The sequence below is a fragment of the Dermacentor variabilis genome, chromosome 8, assembly GCF_050947875.1.
Source record: "Dermacentor variabilis isolate Ectoservices chromosome 8, ASM5094787v1, whole genome shotgun sequence".
Lineage (NCBI taxonomy): Eukaryota > Metazoa > Arthropoda > Arachnida > Ixodida > Ixodidae > Dermacentor > Dermacentor variabilis.
In genome coordinates this window covers 32,661,695-32,687,189 of record NC_134575.1, presented here as the reverse complement: position 1 = coordinate 32,687,189, position 25,495 = coordinate 32,661,695, and the positions used below count along the sequence as shown (strand labels likewise).

General features: G+C 46.1%; 1 protein-coding gene across 1 annotated transcript in view; it reads left to right on the top strand.

Annotated features, from left to right (window-relative positions):
* Positions 1 to 662: 662 nt before the first annotated feature.
* Pex23 (tectonin beta-propeller repeat-containing peroxin 23) overlaps positions 663 to 25,495 on the top strand; it is a 78,063-nt gene continuing 53,230 nt past the window's right edge. The window contains exons 1-10 of the mRNA XM_075701668.1: positions 663 to 772; positions 2,851 to 3,129; positions 4,148 to 4,330; positions 5,198 to 5,320; positions 7,027 to 7,149; positions 8,061 to 8,241; positions 13,222 to 13,322; positions 15,038 to 15,157; positions 17,719 to 18,003; positions 19,228 to 19,295. Coding sequence (XP_075557783.1) covers positions 2,905 to 3,129; positions 4,148 to 4,330; positions 5,198 to 5,320; positions 7,027 to 7,149; positions 8,061 to 8,241; positions 13,222 to 13,322; positions 15,038 to 15,157; positions 17,719 to 18,003; positions 19,228 to 19,295 — 1,409 coding nt within the window. The 5' untranslated portion in view covers positions 663 to 772; positions 2,851 to 2,904. The remainder of the gene's footprint in view (positions 773 to 2,850; positions 3,130 to 4,147; positions 4,331 to 5,197; positions 5,321 to 7,026; positions 7,150 to 8,060; positions 8,242 to 13,221; positions 13,323 to 15,037; positions 15,158 to 17,718; positions 18,004 to 19,227; positions 19,296 to 25,495) is intronic.

The window sequence follows — 25,495 nt, the reverse complement described above, 5'->3', positions numbered from 1 at the left end:
ATGCAGGAAAAGGCCTGCCGTACCGTTGTCGAAGTCGCATCCCTGCACAGAACATACTTTCTTTGGAGGCCGACGAAAGCTTTAGGTGTAGAGTGCTGATCCTATTGTCGGATGCCAAGCCCGTCGGCCAGCGCAGTCGCACGAAAACAACTACACAATTATCTGGCGGTCGTAACTCACTGCTTTTGACTGAACAGATTAAAAAGCAATGAAGCTACCCGCGTCACCAAATTCAGACAAACTTCGACAAGCAAGAAAGCGTAAACTGTGAGGGGGGCGTATTTCAACAGGTGATACGAGTGCGCCTTTCTGCCCATTTCAAGACGTACATTGCATTGCGAGTGATAGTGGCGTCAACGCCCCCTGTAGCGATGGGCGCTGAAAAGAAATGCATTTATTAATAATAATAAAATTAAACTTGTATTTTCTTAACTCGTCACGAGTACATAAAATTGACTAGGAATTTTATTTTCATTGAATGAATCTAACTGTGTCTCGTTTGAATTAAAAAACGTGTTTTTCTTTCCCAATATTTGTTCCCTCCAAACATAGTCGCGCTTCAATCGCTGCTCCCATAACCCCCCATGCTGATGTCGGTGACAATCTGTACTGAACCGCTTTTCGTCCAAAGCTTCGCGACCTATTTGGATCGACCTTGGCGCCACCGCTATCAAGCCCGCAGGCTTTAGTTTAGTTTTGGTGTTTTGAGTCACTGCAGGCAAAGCAGCTGTTCGTCGTGTTTCAGAAACTTTCCCCGAGCCGTACTTCATCGGTGAGTTTCGCTTCGCACGACAACACGTGTTTTTTGCTCGAGCCGTGGCTTTCAGATCACGTTCCGAACCGTGTCCACGGTCGCTACCGGCTTTGTTCGGCCCGTGCTCGAGCCCGTTCGCGCCTTGCTGGGTTTGTTTCATGATCGCGTGCAATTTTCTTCCGGGGCGAACTTTCCAAGTTCCACGGCGCCTTCGGTTTAGCGAGTGCCGTACGTTAACCTCGCGATCTCACGTGTTTGACTATGGCTCGCGATTCACCGCGGTGGTGTTTCGCAATTAAATGCCATTACTGCTCTTGTCGATCACAGTTCACCTTTCGTGGCCGTGTCACGATTTTCATTGCATCATGTGTCCGCATGTGTCTGTCATCGCCTTACGACGCGACAACAAACCCAGGGGGTTTCTGACAGCTGTCTTATCGGGGGGATAGGGCGATCGTACATATGTGGAAGGCGTACCACTGAACGCTTTGTTTAAAAGCTCTTTTGACCGATAGAAGTTCGTGTCTCCGAAGTCAAAGCTACTTAGTTCGCTCTGCTGTGGGCCGTTACAGTAACCACTTTACTAGATGAGTACGGGTGAGAGATGTGTCCTTTCTTGCATGTTATTCGAGGGGACGATCGAGTTATCTATGTAGTATTTTCAGGCACGTCGTAGTTATGTTTCGTTGAGGTTGGAGTTATTGCGTAGCAATGCCTGCGCATCATTTGAGACGAAGTTTCACTTGCCACGCACCTCGTGCGCGCACTGTTTATAATATCTCCGAAAAGAGACGAGGCGGCCAAACTGTTACGCGGTGGTAGTTACGCGTATAACTGACAATGCCTTCGAAGATCGGAGAGCTTATGTTCGCGAGTTAAATCCTTTCGGGGGCCTATATGTACCGAAAGTAAAGTAAATTTAAAGTTTAAAGGTTAAGTTCTAGTCGTCAAGTTCATATGGGTAGGATTTCACAGGGCCATATACGCATAAAGCAAGGTGTCAATCATGTTCTACTCGGCTGAAGTATTCGGTGCTTATTTCCCGTCGAATGAGTCATATCTCCATCGCCTGCGTCAGCTGGGCTCGCAGTCGAAAATGTTACCAGCGTGTTTCCTCTTGAGAGTCCCACATCGCAAATGTGCATTTATTAGCAGTAATTTTTCCACTGAATGCCACATTCGCCGTTTTGATTGACAGCTATTTACATATCGCAAATTATGGGTGTTGGCAAATTGTGACTGTGCGGGTAAAAACTAGGCTGTCGTTTATTTTGTTGGTGCAACAAAAGCAAACCCGTTGCAATCGATCTGTCCACACGCCTCTGTTGCTTGCCGAACATTTTTATGCTTACTGAAAAAGAAAGTAAATATTAAGAAATAATTAACTAGCACAAATGACAAAAGCTGTCATAAGCTGCCCCCTTACCTCTTATATTGCATCTCCTGTAATTGTCATTTGTGAAATCGCATGTTTGGACGACTCACAGCCTTGGATGGTTATGCGTTCATGTTGTGAATAGCCTAGCTAATGCACGAAATTTTGCAAATTCTTGTTTTGGATTCACAAACTGCGTCATTAGCGTCAACAAGACGGGAGAGATAAGGTGAACACTAGAGCTCACTGAGAATAAAAGCTTTTTGAGTTTAGTTTATAGGCAGCTTTCTTGTAGCTTGTTCAATCAGTTACCTGATCGCTGACTTACATGTTGAATGGTTTGCATTGACATCATTGTGGGCGCTAGCATGCTGAGAAGCTGCGAAAAGAAGAAACGTGACAGCGCAACAGGCTCATCTTGCACCGAGCGGAAAATCATTAACGGTGATATTCCAGCGAGTAACAGTCACCACTAAAAAGCAAAATGACGTATACGGGATGACATGGTGCGCTGACGTCATCATGGCCGCCCTGTTTCGGTACTAGCACAGCGAGAAAGCTGCTTCCTTGATTGGATTGGAAAAACTTTAATAAAAGTCCTGCAGGACCCACGTCAGTGCGCAGTGGGCGCCTTCCTTGATGTCATGTACAAACTATCTATGCCAGTTTGCCCAACTTTCAGTTCTGCTACACGCTTCGCTCTCGACTGGCATTGCTGCAGTGCCAGCATGGACGCCACGTGATCGGCTGGACGTACTGTTGAATCCCCGACGTCATGCCAGCCACGAACCTGTGGGCGGTGGACAGCACGGGGCGTGTGCACACGCTGTCCACCGCTGGGTCCCGGTGGCAGGAGCTGCCCTATTCTGGTGTCGACCTCAAGCGGGTGTCGGCGCTGCCCAGCTGTGCCTGGGGGATTGGCAGTGACCACCAGGTGTACATGTACTTGCCCCAGAGTGATGTGCCCATTAGAGTCGCTGAAGTAACCTATGAGAACCAGGTTAGTTAGTTATCTGTTGACTTCTCGTTAGAGCAAGTGGTAAAAATGAGCATTGTAGTGAGCGGTACCCTTCAGGTTTCTACAGCCTCTCTCATACCCCACTGCATTGCTTCGGGGCATTAGAGAAGTACTGAAAGTTTTTCTTTCATTTTTATGTGTTTAGTGTCCCTTTAAACTCGACCATCCAAACAATCAGATATCGATTTATTTGTTGGTCAATATCAAAATTAAAACTGTTTGGCTTTAAGCTCCAAAGCAATACATGGGCTATGAGAAATGCCGTGGTGAGGAGGGGTGTATGGATTGATTGTGACCATGTGGGTTTCTGCAACGTAAGCTTAAATCTAAGTACATGGGCATTTTTGCATTGTGCCTCCGTTGGAATGTGGCTACCACAACTAGGAATCGAACCTATGACCTTTTGCACAGCAGTAGAACATAATAGGCAACGTGGCAGGTTATCACCTAATTAATCAATCAGTTAGTCAATCTAGAGAACTGACAAACAGATTAGTTGGTAATGATTCATGCTAGTAACAGCAGTGCGACTTCTACAGTGACTTGAAAGGCAAACAGGCTTTAGTGTCTGTCCCATTTTTCTTTCTTGTCCTCATATTTGTATTGTGATGCAGTTATTATAGCTAGTCAATCAAATAGTTCTTTAATCAGTTAGTGACCCAATTAGCCAGTCAATCAGTTGTGACTTTTCAGCCATGCCTGCAGCACTGGAACTGCATGAATGGGTCTCATCCCAACTGCTGCTTATCAAACATTGTTGCTTCAAGACATCAAACCTTAGGAAAAAATTGATGAATGAACAAACAAATTAATGAATGAGAACATTCAAAACAAACAGGTTGCATACCTTGGTGCTGTTCATGTTTGTCTTTAGTTGCACTACATTGAACGTTTTTGTGATGCTGTACCAACATGCCTGAAAATCACTAACTTGGTTGAATGAATGAATGAATGAATGTGTGAAGGAGCCAGTAATGGCTTTACAATTATACATCTGCAGCGCTGGAACCCCAAAGATGGCTTCTGCGCCCGACTCCTGCCCACCGATCGCCCTTCCTGGAGCAGCAGGGACGGACTCGTGGCCCGTTACAGGGAGAACATCCACCCGCCATCGTTGGGATGGCAGTGGGAGGGACGTTGGTACCTCGAGGACAACATGGATGGCCAGCTGCTTGGAACTGAGGTGTGGAACAGGGGCTCATGTCTTTGCAGGCTGGACATTCGAGTTCTTTACTGTAGGCAACCGGGAGCCCATGCTATCAGACTCTCATTTTTTGGGGTTATCTCTCAGTGCTTGTCGTTTGGCTGTACTATGTGATAAACAAAATGCATGAGATAAGGAACAGGAGTTTGGCAGGGTGGATTATAGAGCAATGTAGCCAATACATTATAGTTGGAATAAACAAGGCAGAATAGTTTGGCAGGCCATGTAATGGGTAGAACAGATGTCCATCGGTATATTAGAGGTACAGATTGAGTGCCAATAGAAGAGAAGTGCGGTAGAGAATGACAGAACTAGGTGGCACGATGGAATGAGGAAATTTGCAAACATAGAATGGAGTTTGCTGGCACAGGACAGGGGTTATAGTAGGAGATTACTGGGAGATGTGTTAGTCCTGCGGGGGACATAATATAGGCTGCTAATGATGACAATAAGTGGAATGACATGCCTTTCGTTAGCATTAATTTTCGTTTCGCACAGTTATCCAGCATGTTGACAGCGTACCTGTCGCCTCTGGTGACGCTTTCAGCAGACCAGCACAAATAAAAATAAAATTGAAGACAGAAGATAAGACAAGGATGAAGTGAGTAACTTCCCAAACAAAGGCTCTACTCCTGTATGTCCCAATGGTTAACCTCTTTAGCCCCCAAGTTCTTTCTGTGAAAAATTGAAAAAAATTTTCCTAGATTTCTTTTACTCCGCCTTTACAAGTAATGCCCTCATTTTAAAAATGTACTTACAGCTTCATCACATGTCAACATAAACTCCAGTCATCTACGTTGACGTTAAAAGTATGAAGAATGACGTTTTAAATTTGCCTTGTTGCAGGGCTGGACCTATTCTGTGGATTTCCCGTTCACTTACACCCACGAGAAGCGCTGGAACTCGATGGTCCGGCGGCGCAAGTGGATTCGATATCGGCGCTATGTTGCCACTGACCGCTGGGCTGAGGCGAGTCTCGTTGCCAGCCTATCATCCTGTTGTCTTTTCTCACAGTCTTTCAGCTGGTCATTTTTGGACTCACTGAGTGCTTTAGAATTTGGGTTCCGTGTTCTGCTAGGTGAAAGATGCAATGGAATTCTGCTGGTTCTATTGGAGCAATGTGCACTAAGTTGACTGTTTCCTTAAAGGGCAACTCCCGCGATTTCTTTACCATGCCAGGGTGACGACAATTTCATGTTCCTGAGACTCTTTTATCACACATCTGATCGTCTAATTCCCAAAAAAATTTGAAAATAATTTTACATAACCAAAGAAGCATGAAAATGAATAAGGAGCACCCCTTCATGTATGTAAATGGTAGCACACCAGCATAGTAGGTGGACAAGGCGTGCTGTTCTCACCAGTGCGGAGAACGAAAGCAACAAAGAGCAGACGCTCAGCTGATTTGTGACAGTGCCAGACCATTGACACAATGTCTTCGGGTGACATTGTCTAGTTACATCATTACTGACAAGGAAGAACACCTGTGAAGTACAGTCGTGCCTTAGTGTAATGAAGTCGCGTCTTACACAAAATTATTACTGTCATATCCAATATATTTTATAAGCATATAATAATTACATGTCAATATTGGCTAGAATTATTTGAAATTTACTTTGTTATACCTGCGTTCATTATATTGTGGTTCGAACTGTACATTCTTAATGCCACGAGATCGTGCTGCTATTTGGGATGAAGTACTAACACAGTGAACTTTGATGTGGTTTAGGCTTTGTCCATGTGTTTACATAAACAACAGGGCACTTTTTTTTTGCTCAAGAAACTTGAGAGATGGTCACTCATCCATCATGCGGTCACTTTGCTGCCACTTTCCTTATTGCCCATGATGGTGTAGGCACGTTGTAACACTACCATTCTTTTAAGTGGAACCTCTGGTTCAGTAGCTTCTATCTAAATACATTGGAATGCAGAAATAGTTTTGCTTATCATCTGTAGCACCGATTTTGATAAAGTTCATTGCATTAAAAAAGGGAGTTAAGGTCTGCTGACTGTAGGCAGCAAATATTTTATTTAGGCCGTCAGTGTTGTGGAAAAATCCTGGAAGTAAAAAAAAAATGACAGAAATCTAGACTATTAACTTTGCAACTCTGTAACTTGGCAATAAAAAAATGCAGTGTCACAGTTCTCACTGAAGCGCGCACGTTGAGACGTTGAAAGTTGACAAAATTGATGTATTATACGCTGCTCTGAAATATACCACTGGTTGGCCTTCCACAAAAGCCAGCTGGACATTGTAACATTTGTGTGCTTCAGGCATTCTAACTGATGGAGTTCACACAAATGCGATCTGTGTTTTTCGGTGCAGGGTTAGGAAATAGTCAACTTTGTGGGATGGTTCCTTTTAACACATTCAATAATTTTGACAATTTTTATAAAAAGATTTGAAGCCCTAAAGAAAGGTTCTGCTTCCTGCAGTCAGTAGAATACAGCTTTCTCTGTTAAAAGTAAAGAACTCTGGACATTTAAATTGGTTCTCTAACGGTTCTCAAGTTGCTTATCTAATGAAAGCATTTCTGCATTTCAAGCAAGTTTGAAATGGGGAAATCAGAGTTAGCCCTGAGGTAAGGCTCCCTTTTAAGAGGAATTGCCTGGTATGAAATGCATTGCTTGAACATGAAAAAAACAAATGCTTTCAAAACATGCCTTTGCTGCAGATTGAAGGGATCCATTCAGATCCCGTCCTCGAGCCCGTGGTGGATGTGTCCATTGGCGGTGTGGAGGTTCCTGGTGGTGACCCTGACCACATTGCTGTCTGGGTCGTCACTGTGATTGGCAGGGTGAGTACTCATTTCATCATTCAGTCCCTGAGCAGACTGAGAATGCCTATTCAGCATACGCTATGTGACTGACTCGCTTGCTTAGTCCACTCAGTCAATCACTAACCTGTATGCTAGTCACCCAGTCACTCCTATCACTCATCCACTCCACTTAATCTGTAACTCACTTATGCACTCGCTCGATCAATCAATCCGATCCTTCCATCCACATAATCCAATCATATGCTCACTCAATCGCTGCTTTCATGCTCACTCAATCCAATCAAACACTCCACTCAATTACTTACTCACTTACAGTCACTCTGAACACCTCCTCACTCCAGCCTATCACTCACACGTTCGCTCACTTGTTTCACCTAATCATTCACTCACTTAATATACACTTACTCTCTGGCAGTAGTAGAAAGAGAGAAGTGGAACCGAGTTTTAAACATGCACTGCAGGCATCTATAAAATGGGGCGTTGTTTGTATTGTCTTGGTTTCAATGAAGGAGAAAGGCCTGCGAGAGCAGTCGATTTTACTGAATGTAATTTAGCACTCCTTTAATTACCACTGTAAGGCAGTCTGTCTTTCACCCCTAAGGACACCAAGAGAACTGAGGAAAAAAAGCTTGATGCCTTTCTGCGTGATTCTTGGCTCACCTGCCATGGTGGTTTTGCGGCTGTGGTGCTGCGCTGCTAAGCACGAGGTTGCAGGATGAAATATCGGCCGTGGCAGCCTCATCTCGATGAGGGCGAAATGCAAGGACGCCTGTGTCCCGTGCTTTAGGGTGTTAATGACCCCCTGGTGGTCAAAATTAATCCGAAGTCCTCCACTACGGTGTGCCTCATAACCAAATCATGTTTTTGGCACGTAAAACCCCGGAATTCAATTCGATTCTGGGCTCACTTCCTTGCACTTGCGTTTCCAGGTGTTTTTCCGTGAGAATGTCACACGAGTCTGCCCTGAGGGCACGTCGTGGATTCCGGTGCCAGTTCCCGAGAACTCCGAGGTCAGTCAAGTCTCTGTCGGTCGCACCGGCCTGACTTGGGCGGTGGCCTGGAATGGAAATGCACTTGTTCGTCTCGGTGTATCACGCTACAGTTATATCGGTGAGTTTGACATCTAACATCACTTCCCTCTTCTGCTTGAAATGTGTGGTCTGGCTTACTGTTCTCAGTCATAAAAATTGTCATAAATTTTGCCAGTGTCTGGTTACGTGTTACCCATCTGAATAAGCATTTACAGCAGCAGCTTCTTGCTGGGAGCCGGTTGGCTCAGCTTTGATACTGCATCTGAACAAGTGCGTGGAAAAAAAACAGGCATTACAGGACACGTGCTCACTGCTTGGTTGGCTGTTGGTGTTTGTCCTCAGTGCTTGGTAGGGCCCATAGTACCTTTTGGGAAATGGCTGGCACAGGACCGGCAGGCATCCTTTTTCTCACCCAAAGATATCCTTGGTGCAGAGCATCCACTGCAGCTGTGGGTGGCAGGCTAGAGCTGTTTACCAGGTACCTACCTGTAAAATAGGTACAAGTGCACTCTTGGGTTGGTGCCCAGACACTACGGGACCTCTACGCTTGGTAAGGAGTGCAGCTCTTTCAACCTGAGGGTGCCCCACCCGATAGGTGCTTCATGATGACATTGCCACCATGCAATCAGCACAGTACCCTCTTTTTTTTTTTCCCTTAAGGGTTTGTTATGCCCAAAGGTCTCAGTGGGATTTGCATGGTGCGGGCTCCTTTTCTGAGGCAGCTCACCCATCAAAGAAAGAGTGCCAGGTTGGTGGATGCCTGTGCCGATTTAGACAACCAGTGTATCACCGGTTATGTTGACCGGTGGGTCACCACGTCCACCCGCAGTCGAGGCGGACGCTCCACCACCAGGCCACGACTGCGGTCTGGTTGCAAGTGCGGCCTGCCTGGTCGGCAGTCGGCACTTCTTCTATGATGTGTCTTTGTTCAAGTTGCACTGTTTTCGCTCATATTCTACTACCGTTGTCTTGACTCGGCCCAGAGGCTGAAGGCTCAGAGAAATTACTGAGAGGAGTGTTACAGGAGAGAGTAACAGTAATATATATACCAATAAGAATTCCTTAGAATATTAATTATCTGTCACATGGCACTTGTAAAGTCATTCACAGTAAATGACATTCATACCGAATGTCATTGTGGTCTTGCGGTTATACACGGGTATACAAAATGGCATTCGCAATTCATGGCGATGTTTATCGGCACGCAGGCAGTCCGCAATCTACATGTATACTTTCAGGTTGTGCTTTGCCATGCACAAATTGGTGAGGTGGTCTTCCCACACTTTCAGCAGCGCGTGCGTCTCGTCGTCGGTCCAGTGTGCTTTTCGCTGACAAAGCTGAAGAGTTGGCTTCCGTGGTTTGTGGATAGGCTACAGCGCGACACCATTTTGAAAACAATATGCAGAAATGGAAAAAAAAGCAGACGAGCGTTTGTAAACACGGCCGACAATAGGGGCTAGTGGGCAGTCGGAGACTGTGAACAAGAATATAGCAGCACAAACTGCTTCAACTATCGCACTGTACATTAAAAATGTTTTAAAAAGTTCGTAACAGCAGTAATGACAACCTTTACTAAATTTCGTTTTGTCGATTTCGTAATTTTTTGCCAAGCCCCTGTCATCAAGATTACATAAGTCGTGCTTGCATGAGTTCGGGAAACTCGTTCAATGGGCGAATGCCATTAGCTGTGAATGTCATTCCCTATGCCCATGTAGAAGCAATGAAAGTGGCATTGAGACGTAATCTCATTCGCTGCGAATGACATTACATGTGCCCATCTGACGGGTATTAGCTGCTAGCGCACGAAAACAAGCATTTTCATGAATGGAGGCAACTGAGTTCAGAAGCTTATTCCACTCCTTTGAAGTTCGTGGAATGAATGAATGCAGGCAGGTCATTGTACAGCACTGAGCAATACTGAACTTGTTGGCGTGGTCGGTGTGTGAAGAAATGTAGGAGGATGGGGACACTGGGTGAAAGCGCAGCTGTGGAATATGATAATAGTTCTTTTTTTATGGGACAGAAATAGGTGACAAAATTTGCGGCAGGATGTAAGTGAAAGAGGTTCAAGTGTCAAATAGTTTGAGTTGGAACCAGAAGCCAAATTAAATTTGTTCTGCCTGCGTGGGTTGCGAAATTCGAGTGGTGTTTATTTCTGGTCACATGGTGTACACAGTGGTAGGTGCCGCGCACAAGACGAACCAAGGAAAGGCAGGGCACCTATATTCGGTCATTTAACTACCGTACAAACCTACATGCGCTGAAGCCAAAGAAACATTGCGGAAATGAGCTTCTACTTTTAAAGGGACACCAAAAGAGAAATTCTGGATCAGTTGAGACTGATAAAATATCCATTCAAAATTATATTTTCTATAATTTGAAGTTAATAGCTTGACTATTAAAAAAGAAAGGAAGTAAAGGCCAAAGTTTCATTTTTAGAATTTCGCGCTGAAGCCCTGGTGCCGTTATGGCACTGTCACGTCACGAATTTCAAAGTAGAGTAGGACCCCATTATACAGTTTATAAAGTAATGTGAGAAAAGAAAGCATACCGAACTCACTAAAAGATTTAGCAGACTCGGGAATAGTTGATACCTAAGTAATGCAAAGTGTTCTGCGAATCGTTGCAGCTTGAGACGTCGATGCCCGCCTAACTGGTTGAATGCAAGCGGCCGGAGATGCATGTTGTCGTTATTGCAACTTCCGTACGTTTGCATTTACACTCATCAAATTCAGCCCGTGTCAGCAGCTTCTTTGGGCGAAGTATTTTTGAAGGGAAGTTCTGATGTGCCCACTCGGTGAGAACCACTGTGGCATGAGACATGGTCAAGCGTGAAGCTGGTCGGGCTTTGGCTGCCCGAGACATTCTATATATCGTGTTCCTATTGCGCTGTGGTTAAAAACGGTAACGTGAAACTGGAGTGAAATTGAGCTGGTGGGCGATGCCAGAAAATAATGGCACCAGAACAAAACATGACACTCGCTTCGTGCAGCCTGCAGCAAGGAACAGTGGCGTGTTTGGGTTATCACCTGTCAAAAGCATGCAGTCCGTTTCGAATGGCACTATGCCACACGTGCTGTGGAACAGATAGGTGAAGATGCTTATCCCAGTAGGGTTGGTGGCGATAGCTGAGAATGCGACATGAGACAGCCAGTGAAATTTGCTGGTACTGGTAGAGGAAACTGAGTGCATGGCACGGGCAGGTGAGTACTGTGGGCAAGTTTCCATGGTGTGTGCCTGCTGCTCTCAATTGTGCATGCCTTGCTTGTTTTCTTGTTCAAGCAGGATCTAGCGCCCAGAATACGTATCGCACGATCGCAGTTTGGCAAGTACTGAACGTTGGTGTCGAAAGATCATGGTGTTTGGGAACATTTTCCCGAACGTTTTCGGTGCTGTTGATAAGTAACTTACTATACAATTCAAATGACTTCTCTATTTGGTGTCCCTTTAGTGAACAGGTTTAGTACTTTGTTGGAAAAGGTCGCTACTATGTCTTTGTTTTCTCCTGCAGCCAGCTCACAGTGCATGTAGTGCTTTAGCAATTCAGCTGTTGTGACGATGGCTGTGCCCCATCTACTTTCTCAGGCATTTGTGAACATATGCGTGGGGCTTAGCCCAGGGAGTATTGGCCATTGTCAGTGTTCACAGACATGACGGCGAAACGGGAAAACCCAGTAATCTGTGGCCAATGTGTAGGATGTTGTGCGAAACCTGTTTATATTAGTTAGTAGAAGTGCAGCGAGCTACTGGAAACGGGCCCAGATGGTGCACATAGAGTTTGAGCGTTACAGAACAGTGCATTTGTACGCGTGCAAAGGGGTAGAGGCTGTCGTGAGCTGGCTGCGGACGGACAAGCATCTACGGGGCAGTCGACTAGAAGTTATGTCGACTAGATGTAACTTAAAAGACTAAGAATTCTGTGGTGGGTGATACAAGAGTGTGCCTTCAGGTTCGGCCTGCAGGACATTACTGGGCAGACAATTCCACGCTATGTTGAAGCCAATGTGTCACTGAGTTACACTGCACATTTTTAAATGCAATTTCAGTTTGTAACACGATCTACCTTTTGCCCAGCCTTTATGTGAAACTCCATATATGGGTTATCTGAGTATTGTAAAAAAAATGAATGAGTGAACAAATAAAAGAATGGTAGGCAACGCTAATCTTCGACTTTGGTGTCTCTTAGTGGCACTCCCACCTTGGTGCGGGTGTTCTTTAGGTTAAGCGAGCGAACGTCTCTCCCCTAGCACAATATGCGGGCGAGGAGTAAGGGAGGGCGAGGAGGAAGCACAGCAGGTGCCACCTGCCGGGGCATAGCCCCCTAGTGAGTGGCGCACGAAGTGCACCTTACGCACCTTATCCGGTGCTGACGTCAGAGCATGTAACGAGCGGGCGCAGCTGTTGCGAGCAAGCGAGCAAACAAGTGAACGCTGGGAGAGGAGAAGCGAGAGAGGAGGAAGTGACGTCACATCCGCTCTGCTAGGCAAATATTCAGTCTATGCCAAGCAGCCATTTTTCTTTAATTAGCCGGTTAAATATCGCGACACCTACTTGTGCATGACGTCGTTAGTGACGTCATTGCTACCACTTCCTACTTCCGTGTTCCCAGGAATTTCGCCAAAGTTGTGCTCACGTGGCGGCTCTCTAAACTCTACGATCGTGGGCTTTGGTGTGCGGTAGTCAGTGATTTCTAATTAATTCTAATAATTCCAGACACTTCAGTAACTCAACATGTAACTAAACTTATGCTATGATATCATATCTATGATGAAACCCGTGAATTTTGTACTATACTATTTTTTTCTATCTTTCTCTGATTTAATTTGAATTTCGCCCCGGGTCATCTCAGGAGAAGAACTGAACTGCTGTGCAAAAAACAAGAGTGTCACTTGATGCTTGTGCCACTAGAAATAAATAAATATTTCTGTTTGGCATAATGGTGTTAACTGCATTCCTTCTCGGAAATTTAGTTTGAATCGACGCTCAGTATTTATCAGAGAGACCTCTGGCAGTTAAACGTAGAAGAGTGCTAGAGTTGTGAAGATACCTGTCATTGCAGGAACTGAATGGACAGAAGTGGCTGCACCCGATGCTGAAGAGAAGTTGTTGCAAGTTGCTGTGGGGCAGAACATGGTGTGGGCCGTTGGAAGAAATGGAACGGTCAGTTGCCATTTCTGGCTTCGTCACTCTTATTGCTGTTAAACCCAGTTTCAGTAGGGGTGTCCAGTTAGTGAAATTTCCTAATCGAATCGAATACAAATATTCTAAAGAAATGTGATCTCCGTATGTAAAATAGTTTCTCGTTTCTAAACAAAGTGAAATATAATGTATGCATGGAATCCGTTTCATAAACAAGAGAGTTATTTAAATTCTCTGATACATTGGTGTAATACGATTTGCAACTGGATGCACACGATTTCTTTAGAGCCTGCCCTGAAAGCAGAACTTTTCGGGGTTACATGAATACTTTATTAATGAAGATTTAAGTTAGGATGCAGCACAAAAGCAACAACAAACTTGGCTCAGCAAATATGCTAGCAAGCAAAAGATTGTTTTCAATGTCATAGCAAATGTCACAGCAACTTTGCTGTTAGTGGTTTTGCCTGCAAGAAACTTGTGTACATAAACTTGCTCGAAGCAAGCACCCCGCTTTTGTCCTCTCACCATCAAAAGCCTTCCAATGGAAGGTTCTGAGACGGTCCAGCGAAACTTTTCTACGAGCGGTATTTTTCATAAAACTTGACTCAGCATTCGTAAAATCGCAAATCAAGCCCCAGTTTGTAAGTTTCACGAGAAACTCAGGAGTGTTGGAAAGTGTGCTCTGGGAAAGTACTATGCTTGTGTAGGGCCCGCACTTAAAAAAAAAAAATCTTTTACAGGGTGCGGGTCTTGCACGAGGCAGGTTTATGACTACTCACTGAAGCGTCAAAAAACTGCTTGGAATGTTATGCAGAATAACGCTGGCAGCTGACTAGGATCACTTTTATTCAGTCATCCTCATGGTTTCCGCTGCCCTCGTCTTTTGACGAGCTTGCCTCATCGGTGCTCTCTGAGAGCTGGTTGTCCTCGGCGCCATCATAGTGTTTGAGGTTCCCATCACTTTGAAGCTCTTGACGACAGTCTCAAACGAAACTGTAAGCCGTGCATACAAAATCCATGTCCACACTTCGTGCAGTTATGCCCTCTACGTGCACCTAGCGGGGGGCCTTCCCGTGATCGCCCTCCTGTGAAGCCGACACTACACATTGTCGTGTGCTTCTCTATCGTCACCAGCGGAATGTGTGTGAAAGTGTGATGCAGCTAAGTGCACCACAGCACAGCTGATAACCGTTGGAGCCCAGTGGACCTGTGCTGTGTTGATACAGTGATGATGAAGATACCATCGTCTCCAGGACAGTAGCTAGTGCCATCTACTAGCGGCTTGTAAGAATTAACCAGCGCGTGGATATGTAGGTGACGCGTAGTGAAACTCCTAATATTATTGCACGCCGAAGTGGAGGCGCATGGTCCTTGCACAAGTTAATATGGTAGCCCAATGTTTGGCTTGGGCTGGCCTTTATTCAAGAGGGTTTTGTAACAACGAAAATCGAGTTGGAGCAAGATGGGAACCACTCGCATGTGACAGACCTGACTGGTGCAGAACTTTTTGTTGGGCTAGTTGGTGCATGTTACTGAAGTACTGGTGCAGTCTCGTGCTATTACCCAGATATGCCACCGGACTGGAAGTGAGAGTGCTTCAGCAGGCAGAGCCTTCAAGCAGGCTTGCCGCTCACTGATTACTGTTGTGGCTTTTTCTGTGAGATATTTATTTGGCAGGCATGCCAAAGAATTGGCAAGTTTCACGCAACTGTGCTGTGCGCGTGACTCCCTCGCAGGTCTGGTTTCGCAAGGGCATACGGTGTGACGACCTCGGCTGTCGGGCCTCTGTCACGGGGTCTGGTTGGGTGAAGATGATTGGCACGATGGCCATGATCAGTGTTGGCCCCAATGACCAGGTGAGTTGCGATGTATTTGGCTTCCGATTTTTTGGAGGCTGAAGTTATTCTCAGGCTGTTGTTTCATTTCAGAGGGGCTCTTCGATTACTTTGAGGGAAAATGGCATGTGCATAAAAATAAAGAACTCTATAAAAAAAATTATGTTGAGCTGTATGAGAACATTACCATTCTAAAATGTGCAGTCAACGTCCAATTTTTCAGACTTCATAGGGGTTGCGAAGGCATGAAAAAAATTGGGCAGTTTTTTATCGTGCCTAAACGGCCCAGAATCGCAAAAGAAAGGAACAGCAATATCTCTGCAAACAGAAGTCACCTAAATGGAATTGCCACTTAAAAGGACTGACAACTGATTTTTAAGGACTCAGTTTTTTACAGTGCAATAAAAACCTCATCGTCTGAAATGTTTGTGCCTGCAGCAGTTACTTCCAAAAGTGGGGAAATTTTGTAAGCAGAAGAATTGATCTGAGTAACCTCTAAAATGTAGGGTTCCAGACACCAGCAACACTGAAAAGTGAGAGCGATGATAGCTTGCCTCACAAATTGGGAAACCACAACGATGGGCGGCTTTCGCAAGTGTGACTGAAACTTGTGTCAACCATCCACATTTCGACCTTTCCAGCCACTTCTTAAGAAAAAAAAAAAAAACACATTGCAATAGTAAGCTGCTGCATCTGCGACTACTGTGATTCCTAGTGTATGCGGCAATTGGGTGCCCTCTTTTGGCCGTGGGCCCAAGTTTGTGTATGCCACTTTAGCCTTCAAGATCGGGCTACAGCCTGCACTGCCCAACCTCAAAGGCCATGGCGCCATTTTTCTAACCTTATAACAACTGAAGATGTAGCTTGTAGGGTTCTCACACCCGCTCTTGGGACAAAGGAACGACAACACAGTAGTGCAAACAGTCACAAGGGCATTTATTGCACCTTTCATAGATGAATGCCTGCTAGCCGAGTTGCTATCCACCAAACATGCCGATGGGCGCGTGACAAATCTAGAAGTTGGACTTACCGCGACCGGATAGCGAGCGAGTATGTTCGCCCCATGCTGGATCCCAACGCCTGGTCGTTCGTGCGTACGGTCACACGAATGGTGGCGCATTCCAAGGCGGCCACGCGAGACGGTCTCGCAGAAGCGTGGATCGGCGCACGCGCGGCATGGCACGTACGCACTGCTCGCTGTCCCGAACCAAAGATTGAGCGCCTTGTCTTTCGGCGCCGAAGTAACCCCGCCTGTCGGCGGCGTTAGCAGCGCAACACTCGCGCCATCTCTCGTACTGCGCCTCAACCACTCCGACCGCCGCGGGCGCCAGTTCACGCGAGCCATGCAAGAAAACAACATATCAGGGGACGCGTGAGAGTCGCGCATCCCCACAAGCTGTCCATTGTAAGTTACGGGGAAGCTTATAGGAAAAAAAGTGTATTGCATTTCAGTATTTAAGAAAAGGCTCAGCAGCTGCACACACTAACAGACAGTCATGTGACAGGCCATCCTATTTGTTGGTAGCCAAAATTGTTTTTTGAGACTTGTTATGAAGAATTAAAAATATAAATCCTCGTTTACTGAGAAAAACAGTGCTCGTTTCAGTCAATACGAGACACAATCTTTCCATCAGCGAGATTCATGTTCCAAAGTTTGTGTGTCCCTTTAGATAAAACGACAGCCCCTGAATTGGTTATTTGTGTATTTGGGTAATGCAAAAAAAGCTTTCAATAATCGGAACCAAAATTTTCAGCAACTCTGTAAGTGGGACCACAGAAGTAAGCTCTAAAGCATTTTTTCAGAAAGTGGCAGGATGCGAAATGCATTCTTGCAAAATATATTTTGCTCTCCTGTACAGAAAGCCATCCTTACAAAGTGGCGGCAGAAAATCAAGCAGGCAGAAAGTTGATAGTATTTTAATATATGGCATGCACACATTCCTGGATGGCTCCTTCCCAGCACCCCAATGTGGTCTGTAGGTGACCAGAATTAAGACAAACATAATTTTGGATGCCTTGCAGCATGCCACTCGATAATTTAGACTCCCTCCGCATGAGCATGCATTATTGGGCCGCTGAGCCATGTACTGTCTTAATATGCGACCGATGCCTCTATGAAACTGAATCCAGTGGTGCCTATAGTCAATCCAGTAGTTAATGACTGCACCCGAATAGCTGGCCAAACTAGCTGCTACACTCACTTTTGATTTCTTTGTGCTTAACATATCTAAAAGGGTTAAGAGGACGTACGACATATATAGCGCTGTATCTCTGCACATCACGCTGAGTAAACTGAACTCCTCTTAATCAGATCATATTTATCCAATCCTTCGAGGCTCCATTTAGCGAGATTCTACTGTGCTTAAAAATTCAAGGTGTTCCACTGTCGTACCTGTACTGTGGTTTCAATACAAAACTGAAAAACAAAGCTGTGACCTTTGGTTTTTGTTTGAGCTAATCAGCATATTACTGTGAAATTAATGACAATACAGTTTTGAAAGAAGACATTATCAGTGTAAACTAAATTAGTGTTGCTCTTTGATGTACTTTTTATTTTATTAAACGCATCGCTATTTCTTCAGGTGTGGGGCATCACGCGCGACGACCGCCAGCTGTGCCTGCGCACCGGCGTCACGCTCGAGGAGGCCAGCGGCCGGGAGTGGAAGGAGATTGTCGTGCCCTTTGGGAACGCGCCGAGCCGCACTGCAAGCGTGAGCTCGCTGACATCCCTGGGCAGCCTTCGGCTGGCCACGCCCTCGTACGCTGCGGTGGCGGCGGAAAGCGGCGACGATCCGCCGCCGACTCCGGACCGGAAGAAGATGTCTCGTCACAGCTCGCGCTCGGGGTCTCCGTGCAGCGACACCGTGGTCACGAGACACCAGGCGAGTGACGAAGGATGCCGCGGAGCACGAATGTACCGCAGCCGGGGCTCCTTGCTGTTGTCGTAACCGAGCAGTGGACGACGGTATGGAAAATGTTGGCTAAAAGGAGCGCACTCGAGCCGCTTTGCAACGAAGTTGCATCCGACACGAAAATACCTTCGTTGCATCCAGTAAACTAGTCCTCCGTTAATTCGACCCTGGTTAATTCACTTTCTTGTCTACTTCGATCCGAACCAAAGGTCCTGCTGGTGCCAATGCATTTCTATGGGCTCAAAACTTTCGTTATTTCACTCCTGAAATTGGCCTTGATTGGCCAGAGCATGATTCTTTGCTTTGGCTTGGAGTGCAGGAGGGCACTCCATAACTTGGATATCTAAAACGTTGGAGGGGCGGTTGCATGCTGCTGCCGATCATCAGCAACATGCAAGGGTAACGGTATGTGACATCATGTCGTAGTCTTTGAAAAGTGTTGCCTAGCAAAACAAAGCTTAGCAGCCGACGCCATTGCTATGATTCGAACTCGTGCCTTTGTGACAACGTACAGTTGGAAGCCGAGCAATAACTAACTGTCGTGCTGTTACGAAACCTTGGCAGTGGGCAACTTGTGTGGTTCTTTGCATCCCAGACAGACTCTGAGAGCAGTGCACTTGCCCGGGTGTCTCGGAAGTCACGGCAGTCATTACTGTAGTGGGTGAGGCCGATGCTGCGTGGATTGCAAAGAACAAGTTGTTCTTGATTGCAGTGGGTGCTGGAGCAAGAGCCTCCTGTCGCCACCATTGAGGAAATTCAGAGCCACAGGAATTTTTTGTGCAGAATCAACAGCTGGCTGTAAACGCAGGACCGTAAATTTCTAGACGGGTCGAAGGATTTGGATCCTTGTGAAAACGTGCACAATGCATACTGACTTGGATAGTCTGTGGACTGTGTAGGCAGTCTTGGAAAATTGCATTTAGAAATGGAATCATTGAGCAATCACTGATGTCTACTGAATTTTTTCTCTGCAGACACAAGTAAACCGTAAGTGTCAGACCATAAATTTGCACATTGGCCTACAGACTTAGATCACTGCGTAAACTTGTACGATGTAACAGCGTACACTCTCTTAGAGGGCCTATGGACTTTATAGACAGTCTTGAAAAAAGTACGTTGAGAAATAGAATCTCGAGGAATCGGTGATGTTTGCTTATTTCTTGTTTATTTTCTTTGCAGGAATCCATAGGCTCATCTCCAATGCATAACTTTGCACACTCGGCATTTGGCGAGCTCTCACCCTGCATGTAAGTGTATTACAATGTGCTCGACATGGGCACGTTGTAGTGACGAAACAGAAATGAAAGATAAGGCGCTTGCGAGAATCAAGCTGTCTAGTCAGGAGAGATTAATTGCGCTTGTGAAATGAGGAATGACATTGGTGACAGCAAAAAAAGGTTTGACAGCCGTCGAATCGAATGGCATGGCTCTCACTGGCTTGCGAGTCAATCACGACAATTTTTGAGATTCATGGATTGATTCATAGGGTTTAAAATTGTAACCTGTTCCGAACGAATACAGAAAGAATGCAATGTTTGCTTTCTGCGTCGCCCCTCCACTCATCCTTCCCCTCAGCCAGGGTAGTGTAGATAGAAATGGCTTGGCCGTTGCTACTTTCCTTTCTTCTTTCCACGGTGCGTGTAGGTAGCCCTCAGAGGCTTGCGTCTGGCAAAGGTGCCTGAGGGTAACAAAGGAATGCTGACAGGACAGTTGGGATGCATTAACAACAGCCATTTCCCTGTTTCGTAGAAAATACGAATGGATACATGTGCTCAATAGCTGGCATCTGTGGGTTGTCCCGCTTGATGGAATGTATTCCCTGACATTGCCTCAGACGGAAGAAGAGCAGGGGTTTTGAAATCCGCATAAGGGAGCAAGCAATCTGTTACAGCCAAACATAGATATATATAACGAATGCAGATATAATGAATTATAAGATGTAACAAAGTTAACCTAACCTGTGCCTCACCTATATTAGTGTGTAAAGAATACATGCTTATAGGGAATGTCGGATATAACGGAGGTATTTCCGTGACGGATGCGACTTTGTTATAATGAAGTTCGACTGTATGTGAAATTGAGGCCTCCTCCCTCCATGACACGAAATAATACAGTCAGCTTTCTAGGAGGCTGCCAAGACAGAAAAGCAGCATTTTCAGTTGAGACCAACACATTTTCGATGCGTTCGCTGTCCCTCATCATCATCATCATCAGCCTGGTTTCGCCCACTGCAGGGCAAAGGCCTCTCCCATACTTCTCCAACTACTCCGGTCATGATCTAATTGTGGCCATGTCGTCCCTGCAAACTTCTTAATCTCATCCGCCCACCTAACTTTCTGCCACCCCCTGCTACGCTTCCCTTCCCTTGGAATCCAGTCCGTAACCCTTAATGACCATTGGCTATCTTCCCTCCTCATTACATGTCCTGCCATGCCCATTTCTTTTTCTTGATTTCAACTAAGATGTCATTAACTTGCGTTTGTTCCCTCACCCAATCTGCTCTTTTCTTATCCCTTAATGTTACACCCATCATTCTTCTTTCCATAGCTCATTATGTCGTCCTCAATTTTAGTAGAACCCTTTTCGTAAGCCTCCAGGTTTCTGCCCCATACGTGAGTACTGGTAAGACACAGCGGTTATACACTTTTCTCTTGAGGGATAATGGCAACCTGCTGTTCATGATCTGAGAATGCCTGCCAAATGCACCCCAGCCCATTCTTATTCTTCTGATTATTTCAGTCTCATGATCCGGATCCGCGGTCACTACCTGCCCTAAGTAGATGTATTCCCTTACCACTTCGAGTGCCTCGCTACCTATCGTAAACTGCTGTTCTCTTCCGAGACTGTTAAACATTACTTTAGTTTTCTGTAGATTAATTTTTAGACCCACCCTACTGCTTTGCCTCTCCAGGTCAGTGAGCATGCATTGCAGTTGGTCTCCTGAGTTACTAAGCAAGGCAATATCATCAGCGAATCTCAAGTTACTAAGATATTCTCCATTAACTCTTATCCCCAATTCTTCCCAATTCATGTCTCTGAATACCTCCTGTAAACACGCTGTGAATAGCATTGGAGAGATCATGTCTCCCTGCCTGACGCCTTTCTTTATTGGGATTTTGTTGCTTGCTTTATGGAGGACTACGGTGGCTGTGGAGCCGCTATAGATATCTTTCAATATTTTTACCCCCGCAGGGGCGTCTGCGTCAGCAGGCGTTTGGTGTGTTGCGACACCACGTACCCGAGCACACGAGGGTTGGACCCTCCCGCGTGTAGCCGTGCGCGGCTCAGCCGTGTCCGGGGAAAAGGGGATCCTGGGGGTTGAGCCGATGCTGGGTGTTTGGACCTTTAAGGCCCCCCGGCGGAGGCAACACACCCCTTTGGCCTCTGCTTCACGTAGACGGCACCCCCGGACTGACCCACCCGGGGGAAATCGGTAGTTGCCTTTTCCTGTCTCTCTCTCCCTATTACCTTCGTCTTTCCCTTACTTTCCGCCTTTCCTGTCTCCTTCTCATTTCTTTATTACTTCCGACCTTCTTGGCAGCAAGGGTTAACCTTGTGTGAGTAGCCAACCTTGGTTATGTCATATTGGGTTATAGTGGCAACGTACAGCTGGCGTTTGCAGGCCCTGTTTTTCAGGCCCTGCAGCGTCCCCTTGTTGGACTCCATGGTGGGTGGCTGGCGTTGCTGCCGAAAACTATACGTCCACATATGGCTACTTCCTTCCCTTCACTACCTGATCGCCCTCAGAAAAGAGGGCGCACCGATGAAGTCTTTCAATTTTTTGGCCGCCAAAAAGAATCGTTCCCGTGTTTCCATGTTATCCATTCTGCAAAACCAGATAAACCAGTAAGAACTATCTCACCCTTCCTTGTTTCGAAGTCATTGACTGAAGCCTTTGGTCCTGGCTATAAGGCGTCGAGGATGGCAAGCGGGGATCTCCTCTTGGAGCTCCGCGATCAAAAACAATATGAAAAATTGTCAACACTAGTGTCATTTGGGGAAACCCAGATAATTATAACCCCGCACCGCACGATGAACACCACCCGTGGTGTTGTCTCTGACGATGACTTGATGGAGCTCACTGAGGCTGAACTCTTGGAGGGCTTCAGTGACCAGAATGTTATAAATGTTAAACGAATTAAGATTAGGCGAGATGGAAAAGAGATCAAGACGAAACACCTGATACTCACTTTCGGCTCAAGTGTCCTTCCCGAGTCCATCGAGGCTGGTTATATCAAACTTCGTGTTCGACCATACGTTCCCAATCCTCTCAGATGCTTTAAGTGCCAACGTTTCGGCCACAGTTCACAGAACTGTCGAGGCCGGCTGACTTGTGCCAAGTGCAGTGACAATGAACATTCCTCCGAAACTTGCCAGAACACCCCACACTGTGTCAACTGTGATGGCGAGCATGCCGCATACTCGCGCGCCTGCCCGTCCTGGAAAAAAGAAAAAGAAATTGTGACCATAAAAGTAAAAGAAAATATCACTTTCAAAGAGGCACGGAGGCGGGTGTCATACCTGTCTAAGAGCAGCTTTGCAGATGTGGCGCGTAAGGGGGCAGCGTCACAAAGGCCTCCGGCGGCTGTCCGACCCACAAGCAGTGAGTCGGCAGTTACGCCATCTGCCCCCGCGGCGGTCGCAGCTAGCGCTGCTCCGTCAACAGAGCAGGGGGGACCATCGACCCCGAAGGTGGGCGCAGCAGAGGGTGCCCCAATCTCCCCGGCCCCTCCCAGCGCTGGCAACAGCCGGCGCAGCCAAATCCCGCAGGGTGCCCCATCGACCTCCGGGCTGGTGGGCGCAGGGGTGTTGCCCTCCAAGGCGGGACCCTCTCGGGAAACTTCTCGCTCGCAAGAGCAGGTGTCCGGCGCCTCACAAGAGGCAATGGACACTACACCTATTCTCAAGGCGCACCAAGCGCCTAAGGAGCGGCGAGGCTCCCTCGAACGCTCCAGAAAGGGCAGAACCCCCGTTACAGGGCCTCGAAAGAGCTCTGTAACCTAAGCGGCATCACCTCAATTTCCGTAAACACAGCACAAATTTTTCTTTAAATATGGATACACAAATCATTCAATGGAATGTCAGAGGTCTTCTTAGGAATCTCGATGACGTGCAAGAACTTATCCATAAACACAATCCGAAAGTGCTGTGTTTACAGGAAACACACTTAAAACCAAAACACACAAATTTTCTTCGACAACACGTTACTATTCGCAAAGATCGCGATGATGCTCTCGCATCATCGGGCGGTGTTGCAATTATAATTCAAAAAAGCATAGCCTGTCAACGTTTGCAGCTACGAACGGCCCTTGAGGCAGTGGCGGTTCGAGTCATTCTGCTAAACAAGCTTATCACTATTTGCTCACTTTATATACCCCCACATTATAAACTAAGCAAACATGAATTTCAGTCCTTTATTGATGAATTGCCAGAACCCTACGTTGTTCTTGGCGATTTCAATGCACATAACTACCTGTGGGGCGACCCTCGTATAGATGCGCGAGGACGTCTTCTCGAACAGTTCCTCTTTTCTTCTGGTGCTTGTCTGTTGAATAAAAAGGAACACACATATTACTCTCTTGCAAATAGAACCTATTCTTCCATAGACCTAAGCATAGTCTCCCCGTCTGTATTGCCTGAACTTGAATGGGAAGTTGCCGACAACCCTTACGGCAGCGACCACTTCCCTATACTGCTAAGATCACCTAAAGAAAATGAATATCCACCACACGCTCCTAGGTGGAATATTGACACAGCAGACTGGGAGAGGTTCCGAAACTTAACTAGTATATCATGGGATGACATGTCTTCTTTAGAAATCGATGCGGCTGTGGAGTACTTCACAGCCTTTATAATAGATGGTGCATCTAAATGCATACGTGAAATAAGCGGCTCGGCATGCAAACGGCATGTCGCGTGGTGGAACCATGAATGCAGAATCGCACGTAGGAATCAGAACAAAGCGTGGGAGATGCTACGCGCTTCGCCCACTGCAGAAAATCTTGTAAACTTTAAAAAAGTAAAATCCCAAGGTAGGAGAACCCGCCGACAGGCCAGAAGAGAAAGCTGGCAAAAGTATCTATCGAGTATTAACTCGTTTAGGGATGAGGCCAAAGCCTGGAACAGAGTTAATAGGATTAGAGGTAGGCAAACATACTCAGTCCCCCTGGTAAACACACAGGGCGATTCACTGCAAGACCAGGCCAACTCACTTGGGGAGCACTTTGAGAGTGTATCAAGCTCAAATCATTATTCGCAATCCTTCCTAAAATATAAACAAATAGAAGAATGCAAGCCACTCATCAATAAATGCCGAAAGAATGAACCGTACAATTGTCCTTTTAGTGCTGCCGAGTTGAAAGCTGCCTTGAGCGCATGCAAGAGTTCCGCACCAGGATCTGATAGAATCATGTATGAAATGCTCAAAAACTTACACAATGACACGCAGGTTACACTACTCACACTTTTCAACACCATCTGGGATGCAGGGTACCTTCCAACCGCGTGGAAGGAAGCCATTGTAGTCCCTGTTTTGAAACAAGGCAAAGACCCTTCCTCAGTGGCAAGTTACCGCCCGATAGCCCTCACAAGTTGCATTTGTAAGGTGTTCGAAAAAATGATAAATCGGCGACTCATTCATTTCCTTGAACAGAGCAAAATGCTTGATCCTTATCAGTGCGGCTTCCGAGAAGGGTTCTCCACAACCGATCATCTCGTGCGTGTTGAAGGGAATATCCGGGACGCATTTATACATAAACAGTTCTTCCTATCGGTATTTCTCGATATGGAAAAGGCGTATGACACAACGTGGCGTTACGGAATCTTAAGAGACCTGTCAGAAATGGGCATCCACGGTAATATGTTTAATATAATAAAAAGCTATCTGTCAAATCGTACCTTCCGGGTAAAAGTCGGCAATGCACTCTCACGTCCTTTTACGCAAGAAACGGGTGTACCCCAAGGAGGCGTGCTCAGCTGCACCCTATTTATCGTGAAGATGAACACGCTTCGTGCTTCACTACCACCCGCCATCTTTTACTCTGTCTACGTGGACGACATTCAAATAGCTTTCAAATCTTGTAACCTCGCAGTCTGCGAGAGACAGGTACAGCATGGCCTGAACAAAGTGTCAATGTGGGCAGACAAGAATGGGTTTAAGATCAATCCTAACAAAAGCTCTTGTGTTCTTTTTACAAGAAAGAGAGGACTTATCCCAGATCCTTGCATAGAACTGCGTGGACAACAGATACCTGTAAACAAAGAACACAAATTTCTAGGTGTCATACTTGACTACAGATTCACTTTCGTCCCCCACATTAAATATCTTAAAGAAAAATGTCTGAAAACAATGAACATAATCAAACTTCTATCCCAGACTACATGGGGTAGTGACAGGAAGTGTTTAATGAATCTATATAAAAGCCTCATTCGATCGCGACTAGACTAT